General features: G+C 42.0%; 1 protein-coding gene across 2 annotated transcripts; it reads right to left on the bottom strand.

Annotated features, from left to right (window-relative positions):
* Nucleotides 1-4,093: 4,093 nt before the first annotated feature.
* Nucleotides 4,094-7,293, bottom strand: LOC105009489 (interleukin-1 beta). 2 transcript variants are annotated; one of them, XM_010868912.4, is made up of 6 exons: nucleotides 6,833-7,293; nucleotides 6,619-6,671; nucleotides 6,237-6,435; nucleotides 5,812-5,967; nucleotides 5,281-5,417; nucleotides 4,094-4,627 (listed from the first exon to the last, which is right to left on the bottom strand). In XM_010868912.4, exons 2-6 carry the CDS (start codon nucleotides 6,649-6,651, stop codon nucleotides 4,397-4,399), a joined length of 756 nt encoding a protein of 251 aa, XP_010867214.2. In that variant the 5' UTR covers nucleotides 6,652-6,671; nucleotides 6,833-7,293; the 3' UTR covers nucleotides 4,094-4,396. The 2 variants fall into 2 exon arrangements, with proteins under 2 accessions (XP_010867214.2, XP_010867213.2); XM_010868911.4 differs by having other exon boundaries at nucleotides 4,102-4,630; nucleotides 6,833-7,041.
* Between the last annotated feature and the right edge of the window lie 13,869 nt (nucleotides 7,294-21,162).

Below are 21,162 nucleotides of genomic sequence, written 5' to 3'. Positions count from 1 at the left end.
TAGTAAGGCCATTGTGTGTTTCGACTTTTACAGGATGTGCCTACAACAGATAGCTATAGTTTTGGTTAAACTTCTCAAGGGCTGTAAACATCTTATCTTTCTAAGCCAAAGACATGAAGACTAACAAAGGAGGGGGACACATTGGGCTCTACTGAATGTATACAGGCCTGAGCTCAACCTTCAACAGAAAGCTTTTGACCTGACTCTGTTGAGTGTTGTTAACTGCTCCAGGTTTCCAAATCTTGATTAAAGCTTTACTTGTGAAAATAATCTACTGTCTCTGTGCCTTTCCCATTTAGTAATTTCCACGACAATTTGGCAACGAGGATGGGATGGTTGCCTCTGTTGAGTGTTTTTAACTGCTCCAGGTTTGCAAATCTTAAACAAAGCTTTACTTGTGAAAGGAATCTACAGTCTCTGTGCCTTTCCCATTTAGTAATTTCCACGACAGATGAGAGGAAGTAGATGGTGAATGAGTCTACTCATGTCACTTTTTAAGACCTGCCACAGATGTGGAATTGCCGTAGATGACATTCAAGTCACAAACGGACCACCTGTCCAGACACCAGAGGGGTATATGGTGGAAATTCACCAATCAGAACTAATTATAGGCAAGGCAGAGATCAAAAACACAGTTTATTATATAATATTTGCAAATAGAGAGACACACACAGATACAAAGTCAGTGGGATCTCTCAGGTAACTAGAGAATCATCAACACTGATGCACCGAAGGAGTGGGGGTATAAATCTGCATATTAGTGTTATAATGACAACATTCGTTCCTTTATCCCTTACAGCCTCCTGTCGTGTGTACCCAAATGGGCCAATTGCCTCTACAGTGAGGGATTAATTGTTTTGATCCCCTGCTGATTTTTTTTAGATGGTTCTTAGCAGGCAATGGGACTGTAAACTACTAACGCCAAGTTTTCCACCAAACGTACCCGGAACATGAGCTGTAAGCCGTAATCATCAAGATTGAAACAAAGAAGGTGTCACGATGCAGGTGTAGTGGAGTTTGTAGAAAAAACTTCGAGCCAAACGCAGGGAGGTGATAACGAAACTGTATTCTTGAATAATCAAACTCCACGCGCGTCCTCGTTACAGTACCCCCCCCCCCCCCCCCCTTGACACGTGGCTCCGGCAGCGCGCCCCCGCCGGCCCCGAGGCCGACCTGGAGGACGCCGTGCTGGACGATCAGGGCGACGACGATGGAAGTCGACGAGGAGCTCAGGAAGAATGTCCACCGCCGGCACCCAGCAACGCTCCTCCGGGCCGTACCCCTCCCACTCCACCAGGTACTGCAGGCCCCCCACCCCCCCCCGGCACCTCGAGTCGAGGATGGAACGGACAAAATACATTCTCTTAAGGGTGCGAAATGCAACGTCTGCCTCGGTCGTCCAGGTGATCCGGCTCGGCCCACCCTTCAACAAGGAAGTAATAGGAGCTGCCAACTTGCCGAAGCCCCGTATAACGGGCCAATTACGCATGGCTGACACACGATCGACCTCCATTTACACCCCACCGGCGGAAATCCGAAACCCGAGGAAAGAGACGGCTCACTGGAAGAACGCGCACTTCTCTGCTTTAGCGTACAGCCGCTTCAGCAACATGCGAATGAGAGACACATGCTCAGAACGCATAGTGGAATACACGAGGATGTCGTCAATGTAATCCACAACTCCACGCCCCAGCATGTCCCTAAACACATCGTTCACAAAGGACTGAAACACTGCCGGGGCATTCATTGACCCATATGGCATCACCAGGTATTTGTAGTGCCCCGTGGCACATTCCGGGGGAATGTGCACTGCGGAGACATTGTCTGGACTTTCCACCGAGGTCGCACCAACGGAAACACCTAGACACCTCTCCTGACACCCCTGAGACCACTCTGTCAATACTCTCTGCGACCAGGAAATAGTCGGGTTGTGTCCCGACAACCAGGGAAGACCCAGCACCACAGGGAAAGCAGGTGAGTGGATAACATGGAATTCAATTAATTCAGTATGGGCATGCTGTACAGTCATAGTGAGGGGCACCGTGACGTTCTCAACTAGACCAGTACCTAGTGGTTTGCTGTCTAAGCCCGTAATGGACCTAGGTCTAGACAACGGCACCAGCGGAATGCGCAGTCTCTGTGCGTAACCGCTGTCCATAAAATTCCCAGCTGCACCTGAGTCTACGAGCGCCTTACACTGAGAGTTAGCAGGAAAATTAGGGAAGGCCACCAAAAGTTTCATGTGATTCGCAGAGAGACCTGACAGTGTGTGTGGTCTACTCACCAGACTCTGTGTAGGGGTGTCAGGCTTCCTCCGCTCAACCCTTTTCTGCTGGAAACAGTAGGAGGCAGAGTGTCCCTTCCTCCCACAAAAGGAACACACCCTAGACCGCACCGTCTCCCTTTGTGCGGCGCCTCCCACTTCCATGGGTTCATGTCTGACGACGGGGTGTGCCGGAGGGGGCAGATCATTCCCGGTGCATCCGCGGGTGGCTAGCAGGTTGTCCAGCCGGCATGCTAGCTCCCTACGGACGTCAGGCTGTAAGTGGCACCGGAAATTATCTATAAGTGCCCTCTCATTCCAGCCCGCCCCCGCCCCCAGGGTCCTGAGCTCCAAGGCGAAGGCCTGCACGCTCCTCGTCCCCTGCCTGAGGTACACGTGACGCTCGCCGACCTCCCTGCCATCGGGCGGATGATCGAAAACGGCCCGAAAGAGGCAGACGAACGCCCCATAATGGGCCAACTCCGGCCCGTTAGCGGACCAAAGGGAGTTGGCCCAGTCCAACGCCTTGCCCCTCAGGCAGGAGACAAGGCCCGAGACCTTCTCCCTATCCCCCGGGTGAGGGCTGAGGGAGGCGAAATATAGCTCCAACTGGAGCAAAAACCCAGAGCACTGGGCTGCGTCCCCGTTGAATCCCTGAGGAAGGCTCAGTTGAATGGTCCTCTTCTGCGACGGTGGAGACGATGGCAGGGGCACTTCGGCCGGGTTGAGTGTTGGTGGTTGCTGCTCAGGTGGCAGCCTCGCCTCCAACCGCCGCATAGCCTGGAACATCTCGGTCACGGCCTCCCCCAGGGATGCGATCATGTTGCCGTGTTGGTGGAGTAGGTCACTCCCTGCTGACTCCATTCTGGTGGGGTATTCTGTCATGATGCAGGTGTAGTGGAGTTTGTAGAAAAAACTTCGAGCCAAACGCAGGGAGGTGATAACGAAACTGTATTCTTGAATAATCAAACTCAAAGGCATGCTATAACACGGCGCTCAAACGAACATGCCTCTCTCCACAATTGAAAGACATATAACAATACCCCCACAAAGACACCCAGAAACACAGGAACTAATATAGGCAACATAATGAGGGAATTGACACCAGGTGTGTGCAATAACAAGACATGACAGTGCCGGCGACCTCCACGCGCGTCCTCGTTACAGAAGGCTTGAAATGTTTCACTTTATGTGTAATGAATCTAGAATATATGGAGGTTTCACTTTTTGATTAGAAATATGGAAAAAAATGAACTTATTTACAGTACACTATTATAATACTTTGAGATGCACATGTACATCAGTGACAATAAAGGTGAATCTAATGTAATCAGAAACAAAACAACACCAACTGCAGTCAGGTCAAGATCTAATGAACACATTGAGCAAGCTGCCCTGAGACTTAGTTTTATCAGCTGTCTGGGTGGCTGTTCTCAGACTAGATAAAAAAGAGGATGTGGATGTCCTGAACTGGCATGGATATGTATGGTTTGTGGTTCTGAGGTCAGTTGGACTTTCAACCAGATTCCCTAAAATTACATTGTTGGTAGCTTTTGGTAGAGAAATTAGTATTCAATTATCTGAAATAAGCTCTGGTGGACATTCCAGCAGTAAGCATGACAATTGCATGCTTACTCAAAGCTTAAGAGATCTGTAGCATTGTGTTCTGTAAGAAAACCGCACATTTTAGATTGGACTTTTATTGTCCCCAAGAGAAAGGACCATTTGCTGTTTAATAATTTTGGCATAGGAGATGTAAATACATTTGAGCAAATATTTGAGATAAAATAAGCTTTTTGTGCTTTTATGTTTCAGAGATCTTTTATTCCAGCCCATGAAACATTGAATGAACACATCACTTGTACAATGCACAATAGTCAAATAAATACATTGATAAATAAATTTCAATAAAGTACTCAAATTGCAATAAATAGTTAAAGCATTTTGATTTCTGCTATTGTTTTTAAAATAAAACAAATAAATACAAAAATAAATACAAAAATAAATACATAAATAAATCACACTTTTCATCTTTTGTGGCATTCCTGATAACAGAAAGCCAAGAGTGATTTTATAATCTCACCACAGAATCACAAATCCCTATTGAATTTTGTATGATCTCTATGGGAGGCCCTAACTGGTTTTACTTGGTGTCTGGAGGTTGAAGGTGATAATGCGGTTTGAGGGTGGCCCATTGCACATGTTCACCACTGCGTTGTCCTCCTTGTCTGTGCTTATGAACCAGTCCTTGAACCGAGCAGACTCCAGTGTACTGATGTCAGTCCCTGTGTCACGTCTGTAGAACAGGAATCGCACCATTTCGCTCTGAGAGCTGATGGAATTTAGCTGTTCCTTGTTTGCCACCTGCTGGGGAGAAAGAGAGAGAGTCAGGAGTTAAATTGATGGTAAATTGTTCTTCTGGCTGGTTTGAGCAATGCAACTGTTGGAACAAAAGCAGGTCTACGGTTGGCACTTTTTCTCAGTATGTAGTTCTGTTTATCAAAAGTAATAGATACTGTTGTTAAATGTACCTATAGCAGAACAACAGCATTAAACTAATCTTTTTTTTACCTTTGTAACTGGATTGCTTATTGTAAACCCACTGTATTAAAACTGTTTGCTTGTAAGATATTGACATGTTTTTTTATCATAAAAGACGAATGTGCAATGTATGGAATTGTTTGCTGAAATAGTAATATCCCATTATTTGCAGCTTATGTCTAATTTCAATCATGATTTAGCGGCTGCAAAGAAAAGGTGTTGCATTTCTTTTGGTTTTGTCACATTGGACTGTATATTTGTGCCAATTTCTTTGCATACAGTCATGTCCCTTGATGATGTATGTGTCTTTCTCATGTTATAATATTCATTTGATGAAAGAATGCATATCTTTAGCAACAATTGACAATAAATGCTTGAATATGATTGAGAGATATAACTAATTCCTATTTTTAAAATAGTTGTTTCAGTAGTAGTATTTAGTACTAAGCAGTATTTATTCAGTAGTAGTTATTTACCTCTAGTTGCAGGATGGGTTTGTCTCCTGATTTAGAACAGGACAGGTAGAGGTTGGAGCCCTTAATGTTCAAGGCTACAGGTCTGCCTGCAACCACACTGGGGACAGTAGCCACATACGCCGACAGGTTCAGTTGAACTGTGATGGACAGAGGAGGTGAGAAGAGAGTATGTCAGCGTAAGTGCTCTTCTACGTCCAAGCATCCCAATGGTGGAACCAGCTCCCCCTTGAAGTTAGGACAAACAAGTCCCTGCCCAAAAATTAGATGCATTTTTTTTCAACTATTAAATTGTAATTTACGATTCCCCTCTGAATTGAGGAGCATAAATTCAAATTGACTGCTACACTTGTGGAAGTTTGTTTAAATAAAACCTCTCCCTGAATCCCAAGCTACTTCTCTAATTAGCTGTGTTCCGAGGAACATGTCAACTTCTAGGAAATATAATCAAACAAATGCTTTAATCTGGACAAAAGTTGTGCACCATGTAGGGAACAAAGCAACTGGGCCTCTCAGTTTCCTTCCATAACATACCTTTCCGGGAGTTGTTGCCTGCTTGCAACAAAATGGCATGCAGCTCCATAGCCTCCAAGACTAAGCTCTTGTTGTCAGTGTCAGTGACGTCACACTCGGAATTAGATGTTTGGATGAATGATGGGGGAGGGGCCTCTACCTCCAACACTATTTGTTCTGATGAGCACAGGAAGAGGACGAGGAAAGGATGTTAGAAAAGGTGTTTAGAGAACAATAATGCAACTAGGCTCTGTTAAGATATTCACTATACATGTCACACAGTGCTTTACAGGCATTGTGACTCTGGGGGCTATCTTGGTTCCACAACTGTGTATGGTGCCTTCTACAGTTATGGTCACAGGTCATAGACCATAGGCCAAAACAGATTTAGCTCCAGGATAGCTCCCCAGGGCTCCTCCAAATCCTTCCAGTGACCTATGACCTACCGTCCAAAGCCTCCAGCAATACATTGAGCAGATCCTGGTCCCTGAACTCGGTCCCAATGGAACACTTCTGTGAGCCTTTGAACCTCTCTGTGGCGATGATCAGGTTGGCCATGCGACGCATGGTGAAAGGATGTTTGGTTACCTCCAGATGTATTCCCTCTGAAATCCTTGGGCTCCATGGTACAATGCTGGAGGAGTTCTGCGGAGGACACACACAGTGGAGGATGAAATGCTGATTCCACATTCAAACAACATTGTATGTTGTTTTGGTAGATATGTGGTTGTTCTGGGGTTTTCCTGTTTAACATACTTTATCATACCAGTTTAATTTACGTTGAAATGTTGTGAATATATCTAGGTGTTATGCAAGCCAAGGATTTACCTGAATGAAAAGGCAGGTTGACTCAAATTCCATGATGTCTTTGTAGTTACGTGCTGAAAAAGAAAAGGGCACTTTAAAAAAACTCTGTTACTTAAAGATGTTAAAGCTTTTGAAGGGCACTCATGTCTGATGTAAACCCCACAACGGATGCAGTTTGGTTTACCTAAACACTTCAGTGTGTTATTATTGAAGACAGAATATAAAGGTGATTTACCTAGAGATGTAGTTTTCAAGTTGGTTGTTTTGTAGTATGTTGGCAAGCAGCAGGGTCTGTTATCCAGTCTTCTAGTCTGAAGTTGTTTTCTGACCTGAATGGCTTATATAACAGGGAGGAAGTGGGAGGTAACCAGAGTCAGCTAGTTGGAAAATCCAAAAATGAAATTACTGTCTTGTGCAACACTTAATACAAATTCACATTTTAATACTAGTATTACTACTTGGAAAATATATTGGTGAATGAGGCCCTTTATTTTTTGGGAAAGTCAAATGTATTGTAAGAAAGGGTTGGAAAGCCATCCTGATGACATAAACATTGATCTAACTAAGGTTTTCAGAAGACTGGGGAGTTTCTCCTTTCATATATTTTTAAATCCTAACAAACTCCCCAGTCCCTGTAGATGACAACCATGAAATTATTCTGCCACTGCAATTCCTGAAAATACAGAGGCTGCCATTGCAGTACTTGAAAAATCAGACTAATAAGTTGAGGTATTTTTTGTGATGAATTGCAATATTACATTAATAAATCAGAATATATTGTTTAGAGTGAATTTTCATATATATTTTTTAAACTGCTCCCTAACTTGTGATATCCAATTTCTGTTTAAGCAGTTCCCAGCAGACAAATTGAAAGTCAATGTTAAGATACGTGTCTTCCAAAGCACATCCAATGCTCTTCTATTTATCACGCTGCCTGCTCTACTATGAAGTCCATACAGTAATCCTTATGTGCTTTCTACAGTCATTGAGCTCATGGAGGCTCCAAGCACCACTAGAACACCCGGGAGCATGTCGAAACAGGCAACAATATTTGATTACAAACCACCACTAGAACACGCGGGAGCATGTCAAAACAGGCAACAATATTTGATTACAAACCACCAATAGCAGGAGTGAATATAATGTTGCTGATTTTGTGTCTTAAAATATTGTGGTGCCAGCATCCTGTTATGGCTTGTCATAACAAGATGTTATGACAAGCCATATACCAGATGCTACAATAGTTTTCCTTAATGGTCAATTTTCAGTTCTGAGTCAGTTTACATTTAGCCTACACTCTTATTAAGGGTGACATAGAAGGGCCTAGATTTTTGCATTGGCCCCCAGTGGGAATCTAACCCACAACACTGACGTTGAAAGTATCATGCTCTTACTAAGTGAGCTTCACAGGACCCCCAAATAAACTATTCACACACACATACTCATAAACGTTGGTATTCCAACTTACAATGATTTAATTTTTTTGTCATTTCCTAATATTGTTCTTTCTGTATCTATCAAAAATCTATTTTTTTGTTGGAATTTCAGATGTGATACAACTCTTTAATCCGGACCCATGTAATTGTGACGTAACATGGGACATCCGCTATATCAACACTTCCTTTGTTATTCTAGGATGACGACGACTACGCAATTCTCTTACAGCAGGTTAGAACCGCATGAAAGATCCTGTCAGTTCAGATAATTGCTATTACAGTCTGCGTCTAACTGCTTAAATATTGAGTCATGAGGAAATATCCCACCACAAAAATATCAGGTATATTATGGTTAATCAAAGGAAATTCCAGCGATGTAGCACATTAGGAAAGCTGTAGTTATTTTTTGGTAATTTATCATTCAAATGTTCAGGGTCACCTAGAAATGTCCTTGTTTTCTATGAAAATATCCTTGAAATTAGTTTGAATATGACATTTAGCAAAATGAATAGGACATATAATCATTGTAGGATTATTAACGTGTTGTACGCTGCCTGCTGTTACCTAGCTGGCTACCTGCCAAACCTTTTCGAATTTACTCTATATAAACTAATTGGTCAAAATTCTACTTTAAGAATATTTTTTATCTGTTGACCTCTTACCCAACTTTACTACACCGGGACTCTTTTTGGACATATTTAACGGAACCTCTAACCCTTGAACACCGCTAAGTATCATTAAAATGCCTTATCACTGTAATTGTTGTAGCAACAATGCCACCAGGAAGAAACGATAGTCTTGTTACCCCCTCGGCACAGCTCCTGCAGACGGGCAAGAACTTGTCTTGGTCACTGGGAAGAAATGCCGTCGACCAGTTAACCCTTTGACGCGTACGATCACACCGGTGTGATCAGTCTAGAGTGGTCCCTGAAGCGTACGATCACACCGGTGTGATTAGAACGTATTGTTTAGAACGCATCATTAGAATGCCTAGGTACGAGTGACGTAACAATGGCTGGTCAGACCGTGCTGTTATTTACTCACATTTAGCTCAAACAGCGTTTATAACTTTATTTCCTGATTGTAATTGTTTCAAGACCACACTATGATATTAACCAGGTAGCAAGCATAAAAAGTGTTACTTATGTACCTACAGGCAGCCAACACTAGCAGTTAGATTTTCTACAATAAACATAATATGCAAAAACGAATTATATTAGCTTCTACTATAGAGCATCTAAGCATTTCCTGAAAGAGCTGACAACCTGTCAAAATCATTGTGTAAAAACTTTTAAGTTACATTACCTGTTGAGGGTGCTGCTATGCTTTTTATCAACCAAAGATAAAGAAAGGTGAGTAACTCTAAGACCTGATGGTCATTAACATTTGCCAGTCTTTCGGACAGATTTGCCATCCTGGGAAAAATATGATCTTCATTTTAGCTGCACTGCATTACAGGTCACACTTTGTTAGCTAGCGGTTAGCTGACGTTTGATAATGGTTAGCTGACGTTTGCTAGCTAGCTACAATTACACATAAACCAGCTTTTGCAGCTCTTTGAATTTGAGTCAAAAAGAGAAGCTTGCAATGCAATGTATTTAGTGTTCCTTACCTGGCAAAGTGACTGTTCATGTCAACCGTCTGAACGCCACTCAATGCACGTAGCTAACGTGGGGTTAATCCAGTCAGTTTGTTTTGGTTCACACACAACCTCAATTGGCAGATCTAGTAGCGAACCGATGGCGCAAACTAAAACAGTATTACAGCACTACTTTTGTTGAGAAAAAAGCTCAACGTTATCTTCAAAAATCTACCTTTTCACTGATCGCATTTGTCCATTACTAAATGCAAGAATCGTAATCTATAATTTTTTGAGAGCTTCTGAATAATTACGTAAAACAATTTACACACCAACTATTGCCTGATAGATTGCGTATGTTTTATTGATACAAGTGAAGCGTTTCAGTATCTTTCTCGCCGCAATCTTTAGAAATAGGACAGCATTTTTAAGATTGGTTCATAATTATTCAATATACATTTTTAACAGTTACTACCGGTAGAAGTTTGTTAATATAATTAAAATAAAAAATTAGATGCATAACTAGTAAACAGCGTGGTGTTTTTGGGAAGCTGCAGATTAAATGTATTGTGACGTCACAATCAAATTCTGGAACTCTGAGTGAGTACTGAACTCACGTGAAAAAAACTCACTCTGGGGGGCGGTTAAGGCATATTTGAAACTCACGCGTGATCTGAATCGTTGCTAAATCCAACTGACACTTTCAACAGGTCTTCCCCACTGGAGTCGGGGTCAAGGCCCAAGCCGTCTTCGGAGGGGAATGATCAGCATGCATGTTCTACCGGTGGCCTTGAAAAACTAAAAACTTTAGTAATCAGCCGTCGATCGTACACTGTTTACCGGGGGCAGAGCCACCGACATAGCCGCAAATCTGGGGCTGGTGCTAGCGAAGTCTAAAACTGGCAAGTATAGAGAGTACAGATATATTGTTATATATATTAGGATGAAACAGTCAGCGGTTACAAAGCAGAACATAGCATCAGTGTGTAAACCAGCTAGAAAGATGTGTCGGCATCGAGTAATTGTCTCTGGCCCCCTCCCAGCTAGGGGTGGTGACGAGCTCTACAGCAGACTTGCGCAACTCAATCGCTGGCTGAAAACGGAGTTCTGCCCGTCGCAGGAGGTAGAGTTTGTAGATAACTGGCCTTCTTTTTGGGACTCTCCCAGAAATAGGGCCAGGCCTGATCTGCTGAGGAGCGACGGACTCCATCCTAGCTGGAGTGGTGCTCTTCTTTTGTCTAGGAACATTGACAGGAGTCTCACTCCTATAGCTTTAACATGAGATAGGGTGCAGGTCAGGCTGCAGGCTGTTAGCCAGCCTGCTAGCATAGTGGAGTCTGTCAATAGCATAGCCAGAGTAGTTAGTACAGCTTTACCTATTGCCACTGTGACTCGTTCCAGGCTGAGAAAAGTTAAACAAGGTAGTGCTAACAAAAACAACCTTATTAAGATAAAGCCTTCCTCTTAGATCCCTTGCTCCAAAGGCAGTTGCAGTAAATTAATTAATCTCTGATCATAAACTAGATGTTATTGGTTTATGTGAAACGTGGCTAAAGCCTGATGAATTCATTGCCTTAAATGAGGCCTCTCCTCCGGCTATACTAGTGATCATATCCCTCGTGCATCCCGAAAAGGAGGGGGTGTTGCTAATATTTATGACAGTAAATATAAATGTACTCTCAAACATATCACTGATTTTCATTCTTTTGAAGTTTTACTCATGAAAGTTAACCAGGCCGATAAATCGTTTTACATTGCTACTATTTATAGGCCCCCCGGGCCATACACAATGGTAGGTGAGTTTCCAGAATTCTTGTCTAACCTTGTAGTCATGGCAGATAGTATTCTAATTTTTGGCGATTTCAATATTCATATGAAAAAGTCCAATGATCCTCTTCAAAAAGCCTTTGAAGCCATAATTGACTCAATGTGTTTTACCCAACATGTCTCAGGTCCAACACATTGCCAAAATCACACCTTAGATTTAGTCCTGTCACGAGAAATAGATATTGAAGATCTAATAATTTCCTCCCCAAATCCTGGATTATCGGATCACAGTCTTATTACATTTACCGTTAAAACAAGAAATCCACTTGCTCCACAAACAATGAGTTTCAAAAGCTGTACTATAAATTCTCGGACTACAAATAAATTCCTTGATATTATTACAAGTTCGCTCATTAAAGACAGAGTAAATAAATCTGTAAACGATCAAATCGAGGATCTAAACTCAACACTGCGAAATATATTAGACACAGTTGCACCAATAAAAACAAAATAAATATGCAACAAGAAACTTGCTCCCTGGTACACAGACAATACTAGAGCACTTAAGCAAGCCTCCAGAAAATTGGAGTGAAAGTGGCGCACCACCAAGTTGGAAGTATTCAGACTAGCCTGGATAGACTGTACACTACCATACCAAAAATCACTCACCTCTGCTTGCTCAGCTTATTTCTCCAACCTGATTGAGGTGAACAAAAACAATCCAAAATGTCTCTTTGATACAGTTGCAAAGTTAACAAAAAAGCAAAACTCAACAAGTGAAGTGGGTCTTCACTTAAGTTGTAATGAATACATGAACTACTTTGATGAAAAGATCATCACCATTAGAAAACAAATAACTGATTCCTCCTTAAATAGAAATGGTCCTCAAAATCTCAGTTGTCCTAAAAATGTCCTGAACCTCCCTGACCAGGTGTCAATGGGGACACTTGAATTTTTTGATACCGTATCGCTCGACACATTCACTAAAAAGAGCTATTTCCTGTGCTAGGTCAGCCAATGCTGAACATAATAAATTGCTCCCTTTCCTCTGGATAATAGCGGAAATTAAGCCTCTTCTAAAAAAATCTAATCTGGATCCCGACATATTGAACAATTATAGGCCAATATCGAACTTCTCGTTCCTCTCAACAATCTTAGAAAATGTGTTTCCTAACAACTGAATGCCTTCCTGAAGACAAATAACATTTATGAAATGCTCCAGTCTGGTTTCAGATCCCATCATAGTACTGAGACTGCACTCCTGAAGGTAACAAATTACCTTCTAATGGCCTCAGACAAAGGTTCCGCATCCATCTTTTTGCTTCTTAATCTTAGTGCTGCTTTTGACACTATTGATCACTCCCTTCTCTTAGAGAGACTGGAAACCCATATTGGGCTACGTGGACATGTTCTAGCCTGGTTTAAATCTTATTTATCTGAAAGATATCAGTTTGTTAGTGTGGATGGCATATCCTCTGCCAATTAAGGTTAGAAATGCAAACTCAGTGCAAACTTTCAAGTGTTTACTAAAAACTCATCTCTACAGCACAGTTTATAATTAGTTTTAGCCCGGCCCGGGGGCATGAAGGTGACCAGTAGGCTTGATACTGTCCACCCTTGCTGTCTTGCCAGGTGGGCTTTCGTCGCCACAGGGATGCCCTCCCTCCGATGCCTTTCAGGGGAAGAGTCACTGGCTTGTTGTCATCTCTCTGTTGCGCACTTGTGCAATTGGGCTGTACTCTGCTGGCAATACTCGGCCCTCATTCAGGGTGGTTGCGGTTGGTGGGTGTCCCTTTGGTTGATGCCTGGCAATGTGGGTGGATTATTACAAAAATGTATTAATTATTCCAATCTTAATATCTCACCCAGCATAGCCAGAAGAGGACTGGTCACCCCTCTGAGCCTGGGTCCTCTCTAGGTTTCTTCCTAAAATTCGGCTTTCTTAGGGAGTTTTTCCTACCCACTGAAATTCAACACTACTGTTGTTTGCTCCTTGGGGATTAAGGCTGGGTGTCTCTGTAAAAGTACTTTGTGACAACTGCTGTTGTAAAAAGGGCTTTATAAATACATTTGATTGATTGACAAGATTGGAAATTATGAAATTTAATTGAAATAATACAACCCTGTTTCCAAAAAAGTTGGGACGTTTCCTAAAATGTAAATACAAACAGAATGCAATGATGTGCAAATCATTTAAACCCTATATTCAGTAGAAAATAATACCAAGACAACATATCAAATGTTGAAACTGAGACATTTTATTGTTTCTTGAAAAATATATGCCCACTTTGAATATGCAACAAAAATCTACTAAAATAAAAAAGTTGGGACAGAGGCAACCAAAGACTGGAACATTTGTGAAATGCTCAAACTAAACCTGTTGGAACAAGGCTGTAGCCATGTGGTCAACATTGGTGGGGACCAAATCAACCAGGGGTCGGTGGGGTTTCCCCCCAGAAAATAAAAATGCGCTATTCTACGACAGCAGTGCATGGTTGCACTACCGTCGTAGAAAAGTTTGATGGGGAGGGGTTCATCACTCTGAAAGATTGTGTGGGCAAATAGTGTGTAGCCAGAGGGACCTAGTGGTTGGTTGGTGTAGGTTTCCCAGAGTATAAAATACGGGTGGAACCAGGTGGCTGAATGCATGTTCCACTCTGGATGCATGTTCCACTACTTTGCTATGTACGCTACGGTTTTAAAGGTGGCGTGTGGGTGTTTTATATATTGTCTATATAGACCTTCTCCAGATCCTTCAGGTTTCGGGGCTGTCGCTGGGCAATACAGACTTTCAGCTCGCTCCAAAGATTTTCTTTTGGGTTCAGGTCTGGAGACTGGCTAGGCCACTCCAGGACTTTGAGATGCTTCTGACGGAGCCACTCTTTAGTTGCCCTGGCTGTGTGTTTCGGGTCGTTGTCATGCTGGAAGACCCAGCCACAACCCACCTTCAATGCTCTTACTGAGGGAAGGAGGTTGTTGGCCAAGATCTCGCAACACATGGCCCCATCCATCCTCCCCTTAAACGGTGCAGTTGTCCTGTCCCCTTTGCAAAAAAGCATACCCAAAGAATGATGTTTCCACCTTCAATGCTTCACGGTTGGGATGGTGTTCTTGGGGTTGTACTCATCCTTGTTCTTCCTCCATACATGGCGAGTGGAGTTTAGACCAAAAAGCTCTATTTATGTCTCATCAGACCACATGACCTTGACCTCTGGATCATCCAGATGGTCACTGGCAAACTTCAGACGGGCCTGGACATACGCTGGCTTGAGCAGCGATCCCGCACCTTCCTCATGATCATTGATGCTCCACGAGGTGAGATTTTGCATGGAACCCCAGACCGAGGGAGATTGACGGTCATCTTGAACTTCTTCCATATTCTAATAATTGCGCCAACAGTTGTTGCCTTTTCACCAAGCTGCTTGCCTATTGTCCTGTAGCCCATCCCAGCCTTGTGCACGTCTACAATTTTATGCTTGATGTCCTTACACAGCTCTCTGGTCTTGGCCATTGTGGAGAGGTTGGAGTCTGTTTGATTAAGTGTGTGGACAGGTGTATTTTCTACAGGTAACGAGTTCAAACAGGTGCAGTTAATACAGGTAATGAGTGGAGAACAAGAGGGCTTCTTAAAGAAAAACTAACAGGAATACAATGTGATTTTTTTGATTCTGTCTCTCACAGTTGAAGTGTACATATGATAAAGATGACAGACCTCTACATGCTTTGTAATTAAGAAAACCTGCAAAATCTGCAGTGTATCAAATACTTGTTCTCCCCACTGTAGCAGCAATTAGGTACCCGTGGTAGACACGAACATATAACAATTGATAATTTACTTGTAAAACTTTGCAAGGCAGTGTCCAAGAGTATGAGGAAGTAGTGCAACAAGGTCCCTGAGAAGCAGACCTTAACAGTGGGCAGGTGGGAATGGTTAATGATAGGTCACATAGTTCAGCATTGTTACAGTAGATGGAAAGAAACTGTTCCTGAGCCTGCTGGTGCGAGAACAAAGGGGCCTTCAGTTGGACTACACAGATAAAAAAAAAATCTCTGCGCTGATAAGAAGCCAGATGGTCCCTGTCCTCTTTAGTCTGGAGGATGCGGCGTCATTGATTCTCAAAAATAATTTCACATTTTGATTTGTCAGACCACAGGACAGAGAAGGCAGCAGCATTTCTGGATCTTGTTTACATATGGTTTCTTCTTTGCATGGTAGAGTTTAACTTTTAGAATTTGTGGATGCAGCGATGTACTGTGTTCACAAAAAATGGTATTCGGAAGTTTTCCTGAGCCCATGCAGTGATGTCCACTACAGAATTGTTCCTGTTTTTAATGCAGTGCCACCTGATGGCTCGAAGATCACAGCCATCCAATATTGGTTTTCAGCCTTGTCCCTTGCATACAGTTCTCTCTGGATTCTCTGAATCTTTTAATGCTATTATGTACCATAGATGACGAGATTGCCAAACTATTTGAAATTTATGTTGAGAAATGTTGTTCTTGAATTGTTGCACTTGTAAACTGTACAATTCCACCTTTTTTATACTCAAGGGGAGATCCTCGGGACAAGGGACACAGGTATACCAGACAAATTACATCAAGCAAAATTTCACAAGGGCCAAGGTTTATTTACAATCAAGGAAGTGGTGATGAAAGAAACAAAAAACTAACCAACATTTAACATAAAAGAAAATAAACTAGTCCACCCACCAAGGCAACTCCAAATCTTTTGCCTGAATATACCACACAATCAACTGGGCGAGAAAAATAACTGAAATCAACTAAATGTGTGTGAGGGAAAACATACAGTGAAAGCAGCAATAGCTCCTCCAATCACTGTAAAACAAAACAAAAAACACAAAACATTCTAAAAGTTCAGCTTTATTAATACAAATATTCATCATCAAAACATCCATAGAAATATTAATAAAAAACAAATACCTCTCAATGCAAGCAAATTTTAGTCATTCCCAGCTTCGAACAATGGCCTCTGCCAAAAATCCTGTGATTTTCAGGATTTTTGTTTTAGATTCTGTCTCTCACAGTTGAAGTGTACCTATGATAAAAAATGACAGACTTCTACATGCTTTGTTAGTGGGAAAACCTGCAAAATCGGCAGTGTATCAAATACTTGTTCTCCCCACTGTATATAGCTTCAGCAAGCCATGCATAAAAAAATTATTTACTTTGCATCCCTGGTGCTGAAGTTACAATTCTATGTTGGTAAGTAGGGTACATGTGCCCGCCCATGGAAATCAAAAGCCCGTCCCAAAACATTTGTTCTAGCGCCTGCTTGTATAGCCTACCTGTCTTGAGACAGATGTTAATCCACCTGCCTTGACTGTCACTTTGGGTCAAACCCTGTTGTTTTTAAATGTGCTACATTGACTTGACTTTCCACCAAGTGGGATATAACCAGAATTGCCAGATTTCTTTAACTGTGTGTTGTGGAGAAAACAATATACATTTCTCTCAAACATACACAGCTAGCACGTGCAGAGTAGTCTGTCCTACAAGACAGGCAACATGTATTTGAATACACAAGTTGGGGGGGCCCAGAGAGACCCCCCATCTCCCCCCAGAGAGACCCCCCCATGTCTCCAGAGCTCTCCCTGGAGTGGGGGGTGGTCTACTAACATAAGGATAAGTCCAATCTCATAGGACATTGTAGTGTTATCTTGAGGCCAGACAATAGTCTCATCATTCACCTCACAGAAACAACCGTTAACCATTAACATTCCAATGATTGCCTACTAGGACAGAAATTAAATTAGAATTAAAATACCCAATTTTGATAATGTCCCCAGTAAGTTTGTTTCTCTTCTAAAAGAGTTCAAACATGTAAGGAATTACAAAATGTGCTCCCTGCACGTTTTTAACCACTAATTCCATAATGCATGAGATTAATATGATTACTTCTAATCAAATATTAAACTAACTGAACAGTAACACTCCCATCAAATTAATTATTGCTTAGCTAAACCATTTCAAAATGGTAAGATGTATTCCACTCAACCATAACCATGTTAGATTTTGTTTAAAACAAACGTTTCAAAAAACCCAATTACACAAACACTGTAAAGGGATGTTGATTTTAACAGATTCCAATTTTCTTCCTATAACTTTTGTAAACAGAAAAACTAAATTCTTCACGTAACTCTTTAAATACCTATTTAATTCGCTTTGCACTCTAAGTTCAACTCTTTTTCATCATAGATAATCATTTCATACAATCCCCCCGCTACGACAGAGTCAACGGAAAATGACTCCAAGCTTGAATGCAGAACCATTACAGGACGGACATGAAAAGAAAATCGACAGGTGGGAGGAATCTAACAGTCAGTCAATAAAAGTCGCAAACCGAACATCTTAAAATCTTAAAAATGTGAAAACGATAGAAACATCCACAAAGAAAATCAAAATAACTATTGTACCACATGGTCGCTCGTGTGAAGGAGGCATATTGAAACAACTCCCAAATTAGCATATCAAAATTAGTCTTTCCACAGGCAACCGCCAAACCAAGGTGAAACAAAACAAGCATCATGACTCAATTTACCTCCTAAAGTCTAGGGAATTTTCTCAACTTCAGATGAATGTCTATGTTATTCAAAATAGCGGTGATCAGTCAAAAATCGCCAGCTCCATGCATGTCATGCAAAGACATCAAGATTGTTCAACCAATTAACAATGTTAGATGACTTAAGGTCTCCACCCTTACAACAATTTGTCCCAAAGTCTTAAATGTCAACACTAAGGCTATTGTGAGGAAAATGCATTTAGCTTTCACTAAATGTCTGACCATCCCAAGACAAACAAAGTGAAACTACATTAATTAACCAAACCCAATTGAACATTTTAAATAGGACATCTAATTTTACGGACTTACTTATTCAGGGAATAAACGGGCTTTGGCTATTTTGCCTTCTGTAGCAGGCTACGACTATACTGGCTGCGAATCCAGTCTTTATGGAAAACAGCATGTTAACTTAAAATTAAAGACTGTGGCCAATCTACTCCATACAAGGAGAGAGAAAACACTATTTTAACCCCTCATTACAAAACAACGAGACCATATGTAACCAAATCAGAGAAGCATCATTATACCAATTTCCAATCTATCCCTCTAATTAAATTTAGGACATTATTTTCGCATACACCCCAGTGGACACCAAACAACGCAAAACCTTGCGATTTCAAAACTTCCACGGTAACAATACACACAAACCCACCAAGAAACATACAATGCAGCCAATCGGAACCCCCGTGCACAGGGATCATCAAAATGGACAAATGCATTTACTAGATGTCAACCACAAACAGATATTGACAAATGCCTGTGACTCGGGCCATAATCACATACAGAACAAAGTGGCGCGCGCACACATACAAATTCAGTATCACAACAACTGATTCAAGCCATAAACTGGCCAACAATTTTGGCAATTTACAGGAGCAAACCCCACTCCTTCCTACAGTCTCTGAAATTGGTGGACATAGAGCTTTGACAAAATATGCAAGGTCCTCCGAGCACAGCAGTAGGCAGAGACGTGCAACACAGCCATCAGTGCCGTGCCTACGTGGTTGGAAATCAACCCGAGGCCTGCTCACCTCTAGCCCATAGGACCGAGTCTCTCCTACCTATAATACAAGTCGCACGGGGAGACATAGGGGCACAATTCCCCTACTGTCAAAAAACAAACGAGACAGTTGCACAGAAACCAATTCCACCAACAAAGAGCTGTTTAAAATCCTGCACGAATCACCCAGCAATAGGTTAACTCTAGGCGCTATAACCAAAACACCTCAAAAATAACTTCCATTTAACATACTTTCTCAAATCCATCTATCAACTTCCACAAACTCATCAAATCTGACATACAAAAATCTACCACATAGTTTACTAAAGCATATGAAAGCTGTATTAAGGAATGATCTCACCGGTCGATACTCCCTCTGGTCCGTCTCTTGTCTGACCGTCCACACCCCCCTCCCTCAGGCGGTTCAGCGTTCCTGCGTGTTCCCGTTGGATCGCTCATGGCGAGGCCAAAGAGAAGCTGAAACTGTCTCTATTCTTGCGGGAACCATAAGCATGTACAGCCGTTGTCTTGATTCGCACAGGCATCTTCCCAAATCCAATGTCAATTCAAATGTCTAGTGCAGCTTCATAACTTTAAACGTAGCGGTTAGCAAAGTCTCTTCCTCAACCCCGGGTCTGTAGTCTTTGTCCTTAATTGCTGCAAACACCGGAGATTACGGATGTACACCTGGTGTGTACAACTCCCCTCTTTTGGAACTTTTTCTTGACTCAAACACCGAAAAGGTCCATAGAGCGAAAACCAAACAGTGGCCAGGTCGGCCTCCGGCGGGGTTGGCTACGATTGCAGGGTACAAAACAGATCAATACACCCCACACAACTTTCCCAAAGCTTCCATCAGTCAACACTGTCTACACACCGTAACCTACGCCTTCCAAACAACTTCACATCACGCCTCCTGCAACATCCATACGTTACCACGTCCATCTACCTCCAATCAGCCCGGCAGGCCGTGGATCCATCACTGAACGAAAATGCCAGTCGCCGGAAAAACCTAATAACACTCAAAGAAACATTTGTTCACATGTCCATGTACCATAAACATAAACACTGTCGCCAAAAACTTACCACAACGCTTACCCAACATCAAACGCAGCAAAAAACAAACACGGCAAAACAAATTACTTTGATTTGATTTTACATAATTTTAGTTGTCTTAACCCTCCTATTATGTTGCGGGTCAATTTGACCCATTTCCACTTTTGCGTTGTCTAAAATACTAGTTAACCACAATTTTTTGCCATGAAATTACATGACTTTTCCTCATTTAGGGTCATGAACATAACTGCAAAATGTGGACACACTGATGTGTTGTGGAATGTCTGTGTAGATTTTGTATACAAACATGATGTTGTGGGTCATTTTGACCCGGAGGCTTTCATGTGTATATATATTTGCACAGGTGCAAAATAAAAAAATTGTCTTTGATTTATTTTGTTTTGACTGGTCCTGGTTGCACTTATAGAATTGTGTTTGGGTGTTCCCAAGCTTCTCCTCAATGTGAGAGTACCAGGTCACTGACACAGACACTCAAAAATGACCTCCAAAAGATTTTCAATCAATGAAGTCTTATCACATATTCTGGACTTTGACAGTGAAAAATAAGAGGTTTCAGAGACAGAACATTTCAGAAATAAATGACAATGCTGTTGATGATCCAGATTTTGTCTTCAGTGAAGAGGATTCAGAGGAGGAGTCTGCCGTACCATCCCCTCCATCAGATGAGAGAGAGAGCATGCAACAACCATCATCAAGAGAAGAGAAGATATGGAAGTCTAAAGATGGTCATATTGAATGGTCACCGTCACCACAACGAAGTCAAGGTAGACTCAGCTTCCAATGTAATAAATATGGTTCCAGGACCTACACGATTTGCTGTCACTTGAGTCGATTACATACAATCAGCTTTTGAGCTCTTTTTACCCCTAGCAATAGAGAAGATTGTACTGGACATGACCAACTTGGAGGGGAGTCGTGTGTTTCAATAGAACTGGAAGCCACTGGATCGGATCATTCCTCTAAATTAGCTTTCTCTGAAAACGCAACTGTTGTTTCATACTGCCCAACGAAGAACAAGAATGTTCTTGTAATGAGCACAATGCACAAAGATGCATCGCTGAGCGCAAGAGAGGACATCAAGCCACAAATCATACTGGACTACAATTCCACCAGAGGAGTTGACAAA

Source organism: Esox lucius, chromosome 13, assembly GCF_011004845.1.
Source record: "Esox lucius isolate fEsoLuc1 chromosome 13, fEsoLuc1.pri, whole genome shotgun sequence".
Taxonomy (NCBI): Eukaryota; Metazoa; Chordata; class Actinopteri; order Esociformes; family Esocidae; genus Esox; species Esox lucius.
Note: the sequence above shows the minus strand (reverse complement) of the source record. Positions and strands in the feature narration are given on the sequence as shown.

Bases quoted from the DNA above. Each gene is read 5' to 3' on its own strand.
- LOC105009489 (XM_010868911.4), bottom strand. From the start codon at position 6,651: ATGGAATTTGAGTCAACCTGCCTTTTCATTCAG. The intron at 5,418-5,811 runs GTATGTTATGGA...TGTCCATCACAG, and splicing joins AGGCAACAACTCCCGGAAAG to TTCAACTGAACCTGTCGGCG. The intron at 4,631-5,280 runs GTAAATAACTAC...CTTTCTCCCCAG, and splicing joins AACCCATCCTGCAACTAGAG to CAGGTGGCAAACAAGGAACA.